The 18,298-nt window shown below is 39.0% G+C and overlaps 1 protein-coding gene across 4 annotated transcripts in view; it reads right to left on the bottom strand.

The window, feature by feature from the left end:
- Positions 1-1,433: 1,433 nt before the first annotated feature.
- The window catches only part of LOC129777555 (alpha-tocopherol transfer protein-like), a 41,511-nt gene continuing 24,646 nt past the window's right edge, over positions 1,434-18,298 (bottom strand). For all 4 annotated transcript variants that reach the window (XM_055783886.1, XM_055783888.1, XM_055783887.1 and 1 more), the window contains 9 exons: positions 13,037-13,118; positions 11,894-12,073; positions 11,687-11,797; positions 11,486-11,619; positions 3,545-3,626; positions 2,402-2,581; positions 2,195-2,305; positions 1,994-2,127; positions 1,434-1,666 (listed from right to left, as the gene is read on the bottom strand). In XM_055783886.1, the coding sequence (XP_055639861.1) occupies positions 1,561-1,666; positions 1,994-2,127; positions 2,195-2,305; positions 2,402-2,581; positions 3,545-3,626; positions 11,486-11,619; positions 11,687-11,797; positions 11,894-12,073; positions 13,037-13,118 (1,120 nt within the window). In that variant the 3' untranslated portion in view covers positions 1,434-1,560. The remainder of the gene's footprint in view (positions 1,667-1,993; positions 2,128-2,194; positions 2,306-2,401; positions 2,582-3,544; positions 3,627-11,485; positions 11,620-11,686; positions 11,798-11,893; positions 12,074-13,036; positions 13,119-18,298) is intronic.

An 18,298-nucleotide genomic window follows, 5' to 3' on the forward strand; every position in this document is an offset into this window, starting at 1 on the left:
AAACGTTGACATCGGCGTTTCTGAGGAACGGATATAGATGAAGCAAAAGATCAGGATCACGGCTATCTAAGACATCCCGGACGAGGATATCCATTTGTCTGCCTTGTGCCCTCAATGCTCTAGAGAGCTGAGAGCGGGCAGTATGGAACCGGACACATGACAAGACAACATGCTCGATGCCGTGATAGTCATCGTCACAATCACATAGATTGCTAGCTGCGAGGCCAATGCGATGAAGATGCGCGTTTGGGTTGAAGTGATTGGACATAAGCCGAGATACCATGCGAATGAAATCACGACCTACATTCAATCCCTTGAACCATGCCCTCGTTGAGACCTTAGGGATAATCGTGTGTAATCAACGACCGAACTCACCTTTACTGCACACGCGCTGCCAACTTACAAGTGTGTGCTGACGAGGAATGTGAAAAAAAAATCATATAAGCAATTTGCCTTTCAAAAAGTGTGCCTTTTGAAGCGCCCACCTTAGCTAGGAGTCCGAGGGAACCCATGCTAAGGTAATCTTGAATAATTTTTCAACCAAAACACTCAATAGTTGTCTTTGGATTGCTTCTTTTGGGCTGAGAAAATAAAATAATAGTCGATGGGCAATGTTTCAATGATCCCTAGTGCGTAGTATGTCGCACCCACTTCAGCGACATACACGGAACAAGGATCTCTGAGTTTTAAAAAGGCACTGGAATTTTCATTGAAGATGCCAAATCCAGTGGACCCGTTGATGTATGTACCGTCAGTAAAGAACATTTTATTTGATCTTACTTTCCGATATTTTGCCGAAAATATCGGCGGAATAAAATCGGAGCATAGATAATCTGGGTTTCCATGGATTCTTTGTCGCATAGACAGATCAAAAATGACAGAGGAAATGCAAACTTGGTTGGAGATGCCCGGTGAAGGGTGCACTTCATCGGTAAGGTACATGGTAAAAAGAACCGGGGATACTCCTGCCGAGACTCCAGGACTCATCGTATGTCGAATGAAAACACCCCATGGCTATACGCAAGTAACGATATTGTATCATCTCCAGCTTGAGAATATGAATCCTGGCAGCTGATCGGAAGCAAAAACTGCCATATTCTAACACTGATAATATCGTTGTTTTGTAAAGCTTGATGAGGTCTCCTGGATGGGCACCCCACCATATTCCGGTTATTGTTTGGAGGAAATTTATTCTTTGTTGGCTTTTCTGTTTCAGATACAATTTGAATTTCAGAGGATAGGATAGCGTACTTGACAACAAATTGTTCGACCCACTTGTCCAAACAAAGTAGAATCATTTTCTCTAACAATTTACGTATACAGGATAACATTGCAATCAGCCGATATGAATTGTGATCGCAAGCCGGCTTGTTGGGTTTTCGTATGGCTATCACTCTCACTTGTCTCCTGTCATCCAGCTCCTCACAATTTACTTCAATAGACGATAAAAGAAAACCTAATTCCACCAAAACATCCATATCATCAATATTTATTCCAGCTATATTATATACATAAAATAATGAAACCTCGACCAATTCACTCGTTTTATCCATGCGTCATTTAATCGATCTCAAGATTCCTCAGTGAGCTGCTGATTTCATTGTTGTTATTGTTGACTTTCCGGGAATCGTCTATCTTCCATCGACTCTCATCAGTGAAGTAGTCCCTAATAATGAAGAAAGGTTAAAGTGTAGAAATACCATTTTTGGACAATATGTTAGTCAATCGTCCAATCATTAAACTTATACGCATTGTGATCCAGAGCGTCTGAAAGCCCAATGAGGTCGTCTAGTAACAGCCACACTCCGTCGTGAACGTTTGTCGTGTTTTGAATTTAATTTCGGTTATTTTTGGATTATGTTCATATTCATAACTGACTGATAACTTGACTCATAGGACGATTGCTATTATTTCGAAACCGTGCAGAAGTGTTCAAATATTATACACGTAATTTGTAATGTGTATTTGTACCAAGTTAATCAAAAAGTTTTACCTTAATGATTCAATCCGTTTGAACCATTCTGCCTTCAGTTTATCGATTGCTTGCTTTCCGCCATATTCTTCCGGTAGAGCATCCTTTGGGACATGATCGTAAAGAGTTTCCGAATTTGGCAGGTGAAAATGTAACTGAATGCAATCAGCGTGATTTACAATTAATATAATGAACAATTTTAATAATTATTCTGATACGTACCATATTTGCAACCTGCTTTTTCATGAATGGCTTTACTATAACCATCACGCGGTCCAGGAATGGGGTGCAGTTGATGACATGTATGGCCTTCAAGCGGACAGGGTGGGCTTCCTGTAAAGCAAAGTTTTTTTAAATTCGTAAAATATAGTATATTACATTGAAATTATTCGCTACGAATGATTACTGACTAAATTTAAAAGTGCTTACTTGAGTATACTTCATGTAAACTCGTAGAGTAGAAAGCACTACTTTGGTCAAATGTCGCAAAGTGAATCCAGTCATGTCGAAGATTGGAACATCGCCGCCATCGTTCATTGGTACATCCGGTTGAACTAAGCGACTGTCAGCAATAATGAAGAAAGTCCTGATAACATCGTTGAATTGAAACTGATATAACGGAAAAAAATATATCAATGGTACATCATTATACGTGAAGTTTGATATTGGCGGTTTGTTTATTGAATGTTTAATTTAAATATTTTGAATTTTGATAGTTATTTGTAATGAATTTATTCTATTAATGAAAAATTGTAAATTTAATTTCATTGTAACGAATTAGAAAACAAAAAATATATACATAGGCGATGTACATAAATTTCGCAATATCGAAAATACAGCTTTTGGATCTCCTACCCCCTTGAGTAATCCAAAACATGCCCCAACAAGTAGCAAGTAACGCAAACTCGGTACCCTTCGCTTTACGTAATTTGTGCACGGAGCATGTTAACTACAGATCGATGAATCGTCAAAATCTTAGCAAAGTTCAGAGGAACTGCTTGTAATAAACTTAAAAATTGACCTCCCGTCACATGAAACTTTTAATGGATATTAAATGTCAGATGAATTAATCACGTATGCATTTAAAAAATGGACAAATTTCGGATAGCGATGGAAAAAAAAACTACATAAGAGATATTTAGGACGATGAGGCTACCTTGCTCTCGGTCTCCCTTTCCAGTTTCTGCTGTACTTTACGGTTGCTCTCGCCGTTCTCCTGAGGAAAGAGGATATTTTAAATGCTGGATCGGCTATATCCGGCGGACACAAAGTGCCTCATGATGTCCAACTCCTTCGCGTTCTGGGCAGAAATTGTCAGTACGAACAAAGTATCGAACGTAGTTGTATTACGGTTTTTGTCAAGGCTGCTGCAAATCAGCTGATAAGGGTGTCGATGCATTTTTGTAGAAGGGCCAATAAACGTAATATTTAAGGAAAATTTGGTCCTATGAATTATATTTTCTAGTATTTTTTCATCGCCATTCGAAATTTGTCAATTTTTTTAAATGCATACGTTATCCAAAGAGTACAACACAAACATAACAACAATCATTCTCATCAAGTATTACTTACTTTGTCCGGATCACAATCAACCAACCGATAAAAAATGAATTTATCCTCAGAGCCTTCTACCGCAGGTAAGGGAACCATGTCACTGTAAATAAATCATCATCATCAGCATCAGTTTGATTGGTAAACCGTCATTTAAGATTTGATTTTTTTAAGGAAGGGTTCAATCGAGTCGTATTGGGCCATAATATTCCAGTTGGCGTACGAAAATTGTTGGGGAGACACCACAGCTCAACAACTCAAATCCCGTATCATCTTATGTGTCAGAAAAGTAGGCCTCAAGGTGGTCGAGATCACGATGGAAGATTGAAGATGAAGGGTCATTGTCTGTCAAATTGTTCACACCTGAAACGCACATTGTATGGACCCGTGAAATTGCAATAAAGAATTACAATTAAAAAATCCACTGTAATTCTGCACATATCGAAGTAAGTTCTAATGTTTGTAGGCAAATTTTTAGCCTATTTTATTCCCGAAACATTTGTGAACGTTTCATATTGATACGTTCAGCCGTTTTTTCTAGCCAATTTTTCAAAGTTTGGAGTAAATTAGAGGAGCATTTGATCGCAAATCGTACCAAAAGTACAAAATACTACGCAACTCTCAGAATTAATGATTCGTAACTTTCGTCTTACATTTTCGTAAACAAAACTTGGTAGTTCACAACTCGCGACAAAAGTGGTATTGTCGTAAATGATGGAAATTTCTGAAGGAATACGCTATGTAATGATTTTTATTTACTACAGAAAAGACAAATGCGCTGTTTCTGCTGCTGGAATTTTTGTAAAGTTTGCGGTGCGAATATTATCAGTGAACGCAGGAGTGGTATGTTAGATTTTGTTCTGGAAATGTTGAAAACCGTAAATAAAAAAATGTGTAACTTGTCGATCAAGACCGGCATGTAATACTATAAACGACATCAAATTCCGAATTATACGCTAAAAAAAAAGGAGTTGTATCCAAGACACGACCGCTTAGGACGTAGGACTACGCTACGCAATCTTTTTACGAATACGTCGAAATTTCATAAATAACTTTTTTGTAAAAAGTTCCGGGGACCCTGAAAAGGTTTAATAACTTGCGTGGTTTTGTAGAATCATTTCGATAAGCAACGATTCTTTCTTGCCTTTGTGAGAACAATACACTAATTGGTCATATGTCGCAATTTGTTTCTTTATATCAATGCACGCATTGAACTGAGTATTTAACGAGAGACATTTTCCGTGCATCGCCATTCAACAAGCATCAACCACGCGTCTAACAGATGTACCCAGTTGCAGCGTTAAAAATGAAACATCGCGAGAATGACCGTTTATGAAAAATCGTCAACAAAGCTAGGAGCTTGTTGCATCAACACACAGCCGATGCGCATTAGATACACTTCATGTGAAATATTCGCTAGCGTTCACAGCTCGAGGGGAAACATAAAACACAAAACGAGCAGAATAAGCGACCTTTGGTTTTTCTTGCACTGAAAAATTCCGAGAATTTTCCTCAGAGGAGATGCAATACTTATACTCTAGCGACAGCTTATTTACTATGAAAGGGTGGAGTTTACTTCGTAAATATTCTCTTTTCGCTATCCCCCTTCGTTGTTTCTATTTTAGCGGCTGCATAAGTTGCCCGTTATTTACAGCTTTGTTCAGAAAAGCACGCTAATGGACAGAACAAATTTATGGGGAAATGAGAATGCTTCCATTTTTCACTAATTTAAACCATACAGGCTATGGGATTGTAATGTATAGAATATCAAACAAAAATTTGCAAATGGTATGCAAATCGTTAAAACCCGTTCGCAGCAAAAATAGTTATTAACGTTAACTTTATTTCATAAAAACGTGACCTGTTTTCTGATTTGGCACCCTTAATGTAAGACGTAGTCCCGTGGCCCGTGGCTGAGTGGTTAGCGTCTCACATTATCATGCCGGGGGTTCGGGTTCGATTCCCGTTCTGGCTGAGGATTTTTCGTCAAAGAAATTTCTTCCAACTTGCACTGTGATCACGCGTATTCTAGAGCTTGTCCCTCCAGAGTACATTTAAGGCTTATTATCCGGCATAGACCTGGGAACGTTAGTGCCATCCAAGAGAAGAGAGTCCTACGTCAAAAGACGATGATACTGTGTGATGATGCTATGGCGAGATTGCGACGAAGTCGTCATTGATGAGGTGTTACTATCAGTGCATTACAAAAGTTTTTACCCATTATGTGTTGGTGGATCCGTACGAACGAAAGCATGGTGGGTGCATGCGGAGCGTTCGCCGGCGGAGCCAATTCAAGGCAGTCAACGAGGTCTTTGGCAGTCACTATGACTAAAACTCATGTCATGCGGGGATCGCTTCGCATGCACCCTCCATGTGCTCTATCGTGGATACTCCTCTCACGCAGGCTGACGAGACTGTGCTACGCCTTGCGTTCCACCAAACACGGTCAACGCTCTGTCTATTGAACAATCACCCTCCCAAGACACACCTAAGTACGAGAAATACCATGAAACCAAAATAACCATCGCTCATAAGGACCAATCGTTAATGGATTAAACGGTATCGACAAGCCAAATTCCATCGGAACAATCCAATCATTGATTGGCTCGCTTTACGGTTTCTCCAACACAGACTTCAAAACCAAGGAGCCTGGGGAAATCGACATTACAAACACATGCAAGTTTGGGGTACTTTTGTTCCCATCGAAATGTGTTGTGATAACATGGACTTCAAACCAGGGTGCCTGGGGAAAACGTCATTGCAAACACATACAAGTCAGGAGTATTCTTGCTCCCACCGGAATGTGTCTCACTAACACAGACTTCAAAATCATGGAGCCTAGGGGAATCGGTATTGCAAATACATGCAAGATGGGGTTACTTCTGTTCCCACCGAAATGGTAAAAAACACTACAGAAATGTCTATTTCGTGTTAGAATAAAAAGAAAAAGAGTATTGCGGTTAGGTTCGCTGTAGTGATTTATAAACATAAATCGTGTCCCTAGGCACCTCAATTAACCACATTGTCGAGCAATTTTGCGACGATCTTCTATCAGCGATTTTATGGAAATGAAGCAAACCTAGAGATTCTATGAAGAAAGATCCCCAAATATTGTTTCACAGTAATGTTCTGTGTTGATATTGTGCTTCTTGTTATGTGTTGAGTTATAACTTACGTTAAAAAAGGGGGGATCCGCCTTTTCTAGCGTTACGTCATTTATAAGCGTTACTTAACTACAGATTCTTGGTTTTAAAAAGTTAAAGTAAAAGGTTTCAAAAGTTTGTAGAAATACAGATTATTCCGTGTTAAAGCAATGCTCGATAAAAGCTTGTGAAAATTTACTGTTCCTGTTTTTTTGCCAATAGGACGAGGAAGTGGCACAGTGAAGTTGTTTTCAAAATGGCATATCGTCGTTGGGAGTGAGAATGGGTCAAAAAAGGAAGTTTTCTAATTTTTTGTTAAATAACCATCGTAAATTAGAGTAGAATGCACTTCTGATCGTGCAGATATGTTCTCTAATAATGAATGTTGGAGAGTAACCATAACCGCTCAGAGAACAACAGAAAACATAAGAGCTACAACGATATGGAAACAACAGCAATACAACAACGAGAGTGCGCTCGATCGAGAACGGCAGTGAGTGCCGTAAATGTGTGTGGTGTTTTGTTTTGGTTTTCGTCAAGTGGATAAAATAGGAAGAAAGGAGAGATAGATTGTAGAGTAGAAGAATAGATGTATAGTACCGTAGAATAGTCGTTGAGTGTAGTTCGTCTAAAATTCAAATTTGTATATGCTGTAAAAATAAATGTAAATAGTCCTGTAAAAGAAAATATATGTTGTTTCGTGCTGAATGTCGAGTGCGTGAAATTTAATTAATTGAATTGTGTGATTTATCGCACACCCAATACGAGTGTTCGTCGACCCACCGCCCGTTGGAATACGGCTTAATTGGAAGGATTCTGGGTGGAATTGAACAATGAACTTACAAGTTTTCTGAAAATTGTTGGAAAGTATTATTTATTCACTAAATTACGATTAAACAAAAGTTGACCCAATCTCACTCCTTGGTGACAATGGGTCAAAGTAATGTATTTTTTTCCTTTTAAAAATTATGTTTAGAAATGAATTTCTCAATAAGTTCAAGATAATTTGACATATGTAAGTGTCTTGAATGATTTAGAAATACGAAAATAGTGTCAATCCACCAAGAAGCGCGATGGAAATGATAATATTTGAAGACTTTTCTTAATTCTCCCTCGACGATATCTTCTGCCGTGATGCTGGTTCCTGGAGTGATAAGTGCGCTACACATATAGCGTCATCGTTACCGTCCCGTCAATTATTCTCTTGGACTTATTTTGCCGACGTCAAAGTTGCCGGTGAATGCTACCATACGATTTCCATGGGAGAATATTAGACATTTCATTCCTTTACGTTGACTTCACGGTGACGGGACGGTATATGTGTAGCGCACTATATCAAACTTCTTTCGTCGCTTTCGTGTGCCGCCCTCATCAACTATATCTTGTTTCGAATTGAGGAGTTCCTCGATTCCTCTGTTCTCAATTTCTTCTGGTGAACTTGGAACATGTTAGATGCTCTTTAGTAGCGCCTTCACAGTATCCGGATAAATGCCACATTTCTTGAATCCCGAAATCAAGTTGCTCTTTTGATTGCCTTTAAGGCTGCTCTTTTGATTGTCGCTAAGGAAACGCTTCTCTCCTTATACGTGCGAATTTGCCTCCAATTCCTGTAAGGAGCGTTAAATTTGAAGCATTGCTACTAATTGTGGGTATATTGGTATATTTTTGCATGTACATTGCAACTTAATTGTATATGTTCAATGCAAAAACGATTTTAATGTTTATAAACTTACTTAACTTTGTAGTAGTTCTGTATAATGCTAAGCATGAGATTTTTCTGGTGAGTTATTTGATGCCTATTTACACATCAAACTTTGATGATTTATTAACACATTGGGCCCCGACCGAAATAGGGGACGGACAATGAACTTTTCGTCTGTCCCGTGTCGGTCCCAGCGAACCTATAGTGGACTTTTTTAAATATCATTTTGTAACTTTGTTGTTGCCGTTCCCAATTCCGACACTCTCCGAACGAAAAGTCTACTGTCGGTCCTGTGAGATCGGCGCAAAAAAACAGGAAATTTCAGTGTCAGTCCCCAGGGACCAACGCAGGGCTTAATGTGTTAATCAATAACTATTTGTATTCCAGTTAGCTATTATGCATTGGAAGTAGTGAAAATATGTCTCCTATTAAACGGTTCACGGCTTTCGAAAATATACGCAATATTTGTCAAGATATTATTAATAATAACTTTGGTCGTTTTGACCCATTCTCACCCCCATCGACGCTATTTAACCTAAATCTTATTTGACGGATTCGTCCTTTATCGAGAAGCCCATCGTACCACAGTCATCTCCAAATGTTTAATTTAAAATTCTTTTTTTTTTAAATAAATATGTTTTTGTTAAGGGTCATATGGCGTTAGGTCAATATTTCTTATAAGCTATGTTAGTAATATGTAACCGATTACCCGCGGTTCGCTCGTTAGTATTACAATTTGTGGTTATAATTAGAATGTTGTAGTCTCCAATGTATTGTACGTGTGCCCGACACGGGATTTTTCCTATTGGGATGCAGCTGATCATTAATCAGCAACGGCCCCCTAGTCTGTACCCCATATCTAGCGTGATGCGTCTCTTTCGAATCGAGGAATCCAGGTGGAATGGTCACTAGCCGGTGCAATCATCAGCTCGTGTAGACTTGTCATGATCAGTATAATCTTCAGCTCTTAGTGAATGACCAGTAGCCTGTACAACCATCGGCCCGCTTCGTTTGTATCTGTAATATCTGTAAAGAGTATGTGTATGTATTGCCGCAACTGAGTAAAAGTTTATCGATCTGATAGGAGGGATATGATACAGGGATACAACGGAGGAAACATCATAAAACGTTGACATCGGCGTTTCTGAGGAACGGATATAGATGAAGCAAAAGATCAGGATCACGGCTATCTAAGACATCCCGGACGAGGATATCCATTTGTCTGCCTTGTGCCCTCAATGCTCTAGAGAGCTGAGAGCGGGCAGTATGGAACCGGACACATGACAAGACAACATGCTCGATGCCGTGATAGTCATCGTCACAATCACATAGATTGCTAGCTGCGAGGCCAATGCGATGAAGATGCGCGTTTGGGTTGAAGTGATTGGACATAAGCCGAGATACCATGCGAATGAAATCACGACCTACATTCAATCCCTTGAACCATGCCCTCGTTGAGACCTTAGGGATAATCGTGTGTAATCAACGACCGAACTCACCTTTACTGCACACGCGCTGCCAACTTACAAGTGTGTGCTGACGAGGAATGTGAAAAAAAAATCATATAAGCAATTTGCCTTTCAAAAAGTGTGCCTTTTGAAGCGCCCACCTTAGCTAGGAGTCCGAGGGAACCCATGCTAAGGTAATCTTGAATAATTTTTCAACCAAAACACTCAATAGTTGTCTTTGGATTGCTTCTTTTGGGCTGAGAAAATAAAATAATAGTCGATGGGCAATGTTTCAATGATCCCTAGTGCGTAGTATGTCGCACCCACTTCAGCGACATACACGGAACAAGGATCTCTGAGTTTTAAAAAGGCACTGGAATTTTCATTGAAGATGCCAAATCCAGTGGACCCGTTGATGTATGTACCGTCAGTAAAGAACATTTTATTTGATCTTACTTTCCGATATTTTGCCGAAAATATCGGCGGAATAAAATCGGAGCATAGATAATCTGGGTTTCCATGGATTCTTTGTCGCATAGACAGATCAAAAATGACAGAGGAAATGCAAACTTGGTTGGAGATGCCCGGTGAAGGGTGCACTTCATCGGTAAGGTACATGGTAAAAAGAACCGGGGATACTCCTGCCGAGACTCCAGGACTCATCGTATGTCGAATGAAAACACCCCATGGCTATACGCAAGTAACGATATTGTATCATCTCCAGCTTGAGAATATGAATCCTGGCAGCTGATCGGAAGCAAAAACTGCCATATTCTAACACTGATAATATCGTTGTTTTGTAAAGCTTGATGAGGTCTCCTGGATGGGCACCCCACCATATTCCGGTTATTGTTTGGAGGAAATTTATTCTTTGTTGGCTTTTCTGTTTCAGATACAATTTGAATTTCAGAGGATAGGATAGCGTACTTGACAACAAATTGTTCGACCCACTTGTCCAAACAAAGTAGAATCATTTTCTCTAACAATTTACGTATACAGGATAACATTGCAATCAGCCGATATGAATTGTGATCGCAAGCCGGCTTGTTGGGTTTTCGTATGGCTATCACTCTCACTTGTCTCCTGTCATCCAGCTCCTCACAATTTACTTCAATAGACGATAAAAGAAAACCTAATTCCACCAAAACATCCATATCATCAATATTTATTCCAGCTATATTATATACATAAAATAATGAAACCTCGACCAATTCACTCGTTTTATCCATGCGTCATTTAATCGATCTCAAGATTCCTCAGTGAGCTGCTGATTTCATTGTTGTTATTGTTGACTTTCCGGGAATCGTCTATCTTCCATCGACTCTCATCAGTGAAGTAGTCCCTAATAATGAAGAAAGGTTAAAGTGTAGAAATACCATTTTTGGACAATATGTTAGTCAATCGTCCAATCATTAAACTTATACGCATTGTGATCCAGAGCGTCTGAAAGCCCAATGAGGTCGTCTAGTAACAGCCACACTCCGTCGTGAACGTTTGTCGTGTTTTGAATTTAATTTCGGTTATTTTTGGATTATGTTCATATTCATAACTGACTGATAACTTGACTCATAGGACGATTGCTATTATTTCGAAACCGTGCAGAAGTGTTCAAATATTATACACGTAATTTGTAATGTGTATTTGTACCAAGTTAATCAAAAAGTTTTACCTTAATGATTCAATCCGTTTGAACCATTCTGCCTTCAGTTTATCGATTGCTTGCTTTCCGCCATATTCTTCCGGTAGAGCATCCTTTGGGACATGATCGTAAAGAGTTTCCGAATTTGGCAGGTGAAAATGTAACTGAATGCAATCAGCGTGATTTACAATTAATATAATGAACAATTTTAATAATTATTCTGATACGTACCATATTTGCAACCTGCTTTTTCATGAATGGCTTTACTATAACCATCACGCGGTCCAGGAATGGGGTGCAGTTGATGACATGTATGGCCTTCAAGCGGACAGGGTGGGCTTCCTGTAAAGCAAAGTTTTTTTAAATTCGTAAAATATAGTATATTACATTGAAATTATTCGCTACGAATGATTACTGACTAAATTTAAAAGTGCTTACTTGAGTATACTTCATGTAAACTCGTAGAGTAGAAAGCACTACTTTGGTCAAATGTCGCAAAGTGAATCCAGTCATGTCGAAGATTGGAACATCGCCGCCATCGTTCATTGGTACATCCGGTTGAACTAAGCGACTGTCAGCAATAATGAAGAAAGTCCTGATAACATCGTTGAATTGAAACTGATATAACGGAAAAAAATATATCAATGGTACATCATTATACGTGAAGTTTGATATTGGCGGTTTGTTTATTGAATGTTTAATTTAAATATTTTGAATTTTGATAGTTATTTGTAATGAATTTATTCTATTAATGAAAAATTGTAAATTTAATTTCATTGTAACGAATTAGAAAACAAAAAATATATACATAGGCGATGTACATAAATTTCGCAATATCGAAAATACAGCTTTTGGATCTCCTACCCCCTTGAGTAATCCAAAACATGCCCCAACAAGTAGCAAGTAACGCAAACTCGGTACCCTTCGCTTTACGTAATTTGTGCACGGAGCATGTTAACTACAGATCGATGAATCGTCAAAATCTTAGCAAAGTTCAGAGGAACTGCTTGTAATAAACTTAAAAATTGACCTCCCGTCACATGAAACTTTTAATGGATATTAAATGTCAGATGAATTAATCACGTATGCATTTAAAAAATGGACAAATTTCGGATAGCGATGGAAAAAAAAACTACATAAGAGATATTTAGGACGATGAGGCTACCTTGCTCTCGGTCTCCCTTTCCAGTTTCTGCTGTACTTTACGGTTGCTCTCGCCGTTCTCCTGAGGAAAGAGGATATTTTAAATGCTGGATCGGCTATATCCGGCGGACACAAAGTGCCTCATGATGTCCAACTCCTTCGCGTTCTGGGCAGAAATTGTCAGTACGAACAAAGTATCGAACGTAGTTGTATTACGGTTTTTGTCAAGGCTGCTGCAAATCAGCTGATAAGGGTGTCGATGCATTTTTGTAGAAGGGCCAATAAACGTAATATTTAAGGAAAATTTGGTCCTATGAATTATATTTTCTAGTATTTTTTCATCGCCATTCGAAATTTGTCAATTTTTTTAAATGCATACGTTATCCAAAGAGTACAACACAAACATAACAACAATCATTCTCATCAAGTATTACTTACTTTGTCCGGATCACAATCAACCAACCGATAAAAAATGAATTTATCCTCAGAGCCTTCTACCGCAGGTAAGGGAACCATGTCACTGTAAATAAATCATCATCATCAGCATCAGTTTGATTGGTAAACCGTCATTTAAGATTTGATTTTTTTAAGGAAGGGTTCAATCGAGTCGTATTGGGCCATAATATTCCAGTTGGCGTACGAAAATTGTTGGGGAGACACCACAGCTCAACAACTCAAATCCCGTATCATCTTATGTGTCAGAAAAGTAGGCCTCAAGGTGGTCGAGATCACGATGGAAGATTGAAGATGAAGGGTCATTGTCTGTCAAATTGTTCACACCTGAAACGCACATTGTATGGACCCGTGAAATTGCAATAAAGAATTACAATTAAAAAATCCACTGTAATTCTGCACATATCGAAGTAAGTTCTAATGTTTGTAGGCAAATTTTTAGCCTATTTTATTCCCGAAACATTTGTGAACGTTTCATATTGATACGTTCAGCCGTTTTTTCTAGCCAATTTTTCAAAGTTTGGAGTAAACTAGAGGAGCATTTGATCGCAAATCGTACCAAAAGTACAAAATACTACGCAACTCTCAGAATTAATGATTCGTAACTTTCGTCTTACATTTTCGTAAACAAAACTTGGTAGTTCACAACTCGCGACAAAAGTGGTATTGTCGTAAATGATGGAAATTTCTGAAGGAATACGCTATGTAATGATTTTTATTTACTACAGAAAAGACAAATGCGCTGTTTCTGCTGCTGGAATTTTTGTAAAGTTTGCGGTGCGAATATTATCAGTGAACGCAGGAGTGGTATGTTAGATTTTGTTCTGGAAATGTTGAAAACCGTAAATAAAAAAATGTGTAACTTGTCGATCAAGACCGGCATGTAATACTATAAACGACATCAAATTCCGAATTATACGCTAAAAAAAAAGGAGTTGTATCCAAGACACGACCGCTTAGGACGTAGGACTACGCTACGCAATCTTTTTACGAATACGTCGAAATTTCATAAATAACTTTTTTGTAAAAAGTTCCGGGGACCCTGAAAAGGTTTAATAACTTGCGTGGTTTTGTAGAATCATTTCGATAAGCAACGATTCTTTCTTGCCTTTGTGAGAACAATACACTAATTGGTCATATGTCGCAATTTGTTTCTTTATATCAATGCACGCATTGAACTGAGTATTTAACGAGAGACATTTTCCGTGCATCGCCATTCAACAAGCATCAACCACGCGTCTAACAGATGTACCCAGTTGCAGCGTTAAAAATGAAACATCGCGAGAATGACCGTTTATGAAAAATCGTCAACAAAGCTAGGAGCTTGTTGCATCAACACACAGCCGATGCGCATTAGATACACTTCATGTGAAATATTCGCTAGCGTTCACAGCTCGAGGGGAAACATAAAACACAAAACGAGCAGAATAAGCGACCTTTGGTTTTTCTTGCACTGAAAAATTCCGAGAATTTTCCTCAGAGGAGATGCAATACTTATACTCTAGCGACAGCTTATTTACTATGAAAGGGTGGAGTTTACTTCGTAAATATTCTCTTTTCGCTATCCCCCTTCGTTGTTTCTATTTTAGCGGCTGCATAAGTTGCCCGTTATTTACAGCTTTGTTCAGAAAAGCACGCTAATGGACAGAACAAATTTATGGGGAAATGAGAATGCTTCCATTTTTCACTAATTTAAACCATACAGGCTATGGGATTGTAATGTATAGAATATCAAACAAAAATTTGCAAATGGTATGCAAATCGTTAAAACCCGTTCGCAGCAAAAATAGTTATTAACGTTAACTTTATTTCATAAAAACGTGACCTGTTTTCTGATTTGGCACCCTTAATGTAAGACGTAGTCCCGTGGCCCGTGGCTGAGTGGTTAGCGTCTCACATTATCATGCCGGGGGTTCGGGTTCGATTCCCGTTCTGGCTGAGGATTTTTCGTCAAAGAAATTTCTTCCAACTTGCACTGTGATCACGCGTATTCTAGAGCTTGTCCCTCCAGAGTACATTTAAGGCTTATTATCCGGCATAGACCTGGGAACGTTAGTGCCATCCAAGAGAAGAGAGTCCTACGTCAAAAGACGATGATACTGTGTGATGATGCTATGGCGAGATTGCGACGAAGTCGTCATTGATGAGGTGTTACTATCAGTGCATTACAAAAGTTTTTACCCATTATGTGTTGGTGGATCCGTACGAACGAAAGCATGGTGGGTGCATGCGGAGCGTTCGCCGGCGGAGCCAATTCAAGGCAGTCAACGAGGTCTTTGGCAGTCACTATGACTAAAACTCATGTCATGCGGGGATCGCTTCGCATGCACCCTCCATGTGCTCTATCGTGGATACTCCTCTCACGCAGGCTGACGAGACTGTGCTACGCCTTGCGTTCCACCAAACACGGTCAACGCTCTGTCTATTGAACAATCACCCTCCCAAGACACACCTAAGTACGAGAAATACCATGAAACCAAAATAACCATCGCTCATAAGGACCAATCGTTAATGGATTAAACGGTATCGACAAGCCAAATTCCATCGGAACAATCCAATCATTGATTGGCTCGCTTTACGGTTTCTCCAACACAGACTTCAAAACCAAGGAGCCTGGGGAAATCGACATTACAAACACATGCAAGTTTGGGGTACTTTTGTTCCCATCGAAATGTGTTGTGATAACATGGACTTCAAACCAGGGTGCCTGGGGAAAACGTCATTGCAAACACATACAAGTCAGGAGTATTCTTGCTCCCACCGGAATGTGTCTCACTAACACAGACTTCAAAATCATGGAGCCTAGGGGAATCGGTATTGCAAATACATGCAAGATGGGGTTACTTCTGTTCCCACCGAAATGGTAAAAAACACTACAGAAATGTCTATTTCGTGTTAGAATAAAAAGAAAAAGAGTATTGCGGTTAGGTTCGCTGTAGTGATTTATAAACATAAATCGTGTCCCTAGGCACCTCAATTAACCACATTGTCGAGCAATTTTGCGACGATCTTCTATCAGCGATTTTATGGAAATGAAGCAAACCTAGAGATTCTATGAAGAAAGATCCCCAAATATTGTTTCACAGTAATGTTCGAGTGGTGGAAATCGTCATTTGGATTTGCTCGAATAATATGATTAATCGATGGTTTATTTCGCTATTTTATGAATTACATATAAATACTACATGAAGCTTCGAAAGAAATTCTATTTCTCAAGCATTGGAATGGGTAAAAAAATCATTTTAAATAAACGAAAGCCAATCATCTTGGAATAAAACGATTTTACAGGATCCAGTTCTCTTCCAGTGTTTTTAAAAGCAATCTTCCAGTATTTTGAAAAATATTATTGGCAACCCTGGGTATACACGACCATGCAGATGGATATTTTAATGATTTCTGTTTTGACAAAACATGTTGAAATATCTGTTTTTTTTTTCGCTTGGGCACCTTATTTTTAGTCCTATATCAGCAGCAAACAACAGCAGACGACGCCATATTTTTCCCGCTCTCTTGACATTTCTCTTCAGTAAGGTTTGCCATTTCTTAATGAACGATATACGATCCAACAACAAGTCGAGATTATTAAAATTTACTACCGACATTGGGAGCCAAAAGAGCTAGAGCGATACGTCCAATTTGTAGTCAACTATTCAATATTTCGTTGCAGCAGGGTGTGTTTACAACACGTTGGAAATATCCATTTATGTTTCCGGTTCACAAGAAAGGTGACAAGCAGAATGTCGAAAATTGTCGAGGGATCACATCGCTTAACGCATGCTTTAAAATATTTGAGATTATAGTTAACGACGCATTATAAACATTATATTCCTGCTGATCAATACGACTTCCATCCAAAGAGATCAGTCTCAACCAATTTTGTTCCTTTCTTCTCGATTTGCCTCAGGAATATGGAAGCTGGAGCGCAGGTGGATGTTGTGTACACAGACTTCAAGGCTGCTTTCGACAGGATCGACTACATAATACTACTGGCTAAACTTGAGAAGCTTGGTGTATCTCCAAGACTTGCTCGTTGGTTCAAGTCTTACCAACCGAAATATATTCGTACGAATTGGATCTGATATTTCGGAGAATTTCACTAACAGCTCTGGAGTACCACAAGGCAGCAACCTTGGACCGTTGCTTTTCACTATATTCAACGAGATCGGATTGATCCTTCCAATTGGTAGTCGGTCATTCTACGCGGATGATGTTAAAATGTTTATGACAGTTCGAAACTCAGCAGATTGCATGCAACTACAGCACCTGATAAACACCTTTGTAGAGTGGTGCTCAAGAAATTTTCCGACACTTAGTGTGCAAAAATTCAGGGTCATAACATTTCACCGAAAACTGAAGCCAATAACGTTTGTATACACGATCGACTTTCAACCTTTGCTGCGGGTTGAAAAAATTATTCATATCGGTATTACGCTTGACTCTGCCTTAACGTTTTAGCCGCATTACTCGGACATAATAAATAGGGCTAACAAGCAACTCGGATTCATCTTTAAAATCTCCGACGAGTTTCGTGATCCTACCTGTTTGAAAGCATTGTTCTGCACGCTTGTTCGATCGATTCTGGAATTCGGCGTGGTGGTTTGGTGCCCTTATCATACAGTGTGGATTGCAAGGATTGAAGCCGTTCAGAGAAAATTCGTCCGTTATGCCTTACGTAACCTTCCGTGGAATGACCCAAACAATCTACCACCATACGAGGCCCGTTGTCAGCTGCTAGGACTGAAAACACTTGGTTCTAGAAGAAAGGTTAGCCAGGCAATGTTTGCAGCTAAGGTGTTACTGGGCGAAATTGATAGTCCTGGTGTTCTTGCGGAGCTTAATATTTATGCACCTGAGAGAGTACTTCGTTCAAGATTTTTTTTTTCATTTTGGATCCCGTTTTGTAAACTACAGCTTGCATGACCCAATTCGTTACATGTCAGTCCGGTTCAATGAATTTTATGGTTACTTCGACTTCAACCTCTCTGCTGAAGCTTTTCGTTTTCGGATTCTACGAGGATTACTGGATCAAGAGTGAATGCCGGAAAAGACGCTTCCTGCGATGGACTATGTGAAGTTTTTTTTAAATTTTTTTTAAGTTGTTGATGTTTTCCTTGTTTTGACTACTGCATGTTTTAATGTGCTTCGTACAATATATAACGTCTAAGTGTGCTTTTTTACCATTTTCAATGTGACAGCTTACAGTCAGATGAAATTAATAGAGAAATAAAAATTAAAATGAAAAATAAT

This window comes from Toxorhynchites rutilus, chromosome 3, assembly GCF_029784135.1.
Source record: "Toxorhynchites rutilus septentrionalis strain SRP chromosome 3, ASM2978413v1, whole genome shotgun sequence".
In the NCBI taxonomy this organism is placed as follows: Eukaryota; Metazoa; Arthropoda; class Insecta; order Diptera; family Culicidae; genus Toxorhynchites; species Toxorhynchites rutilus.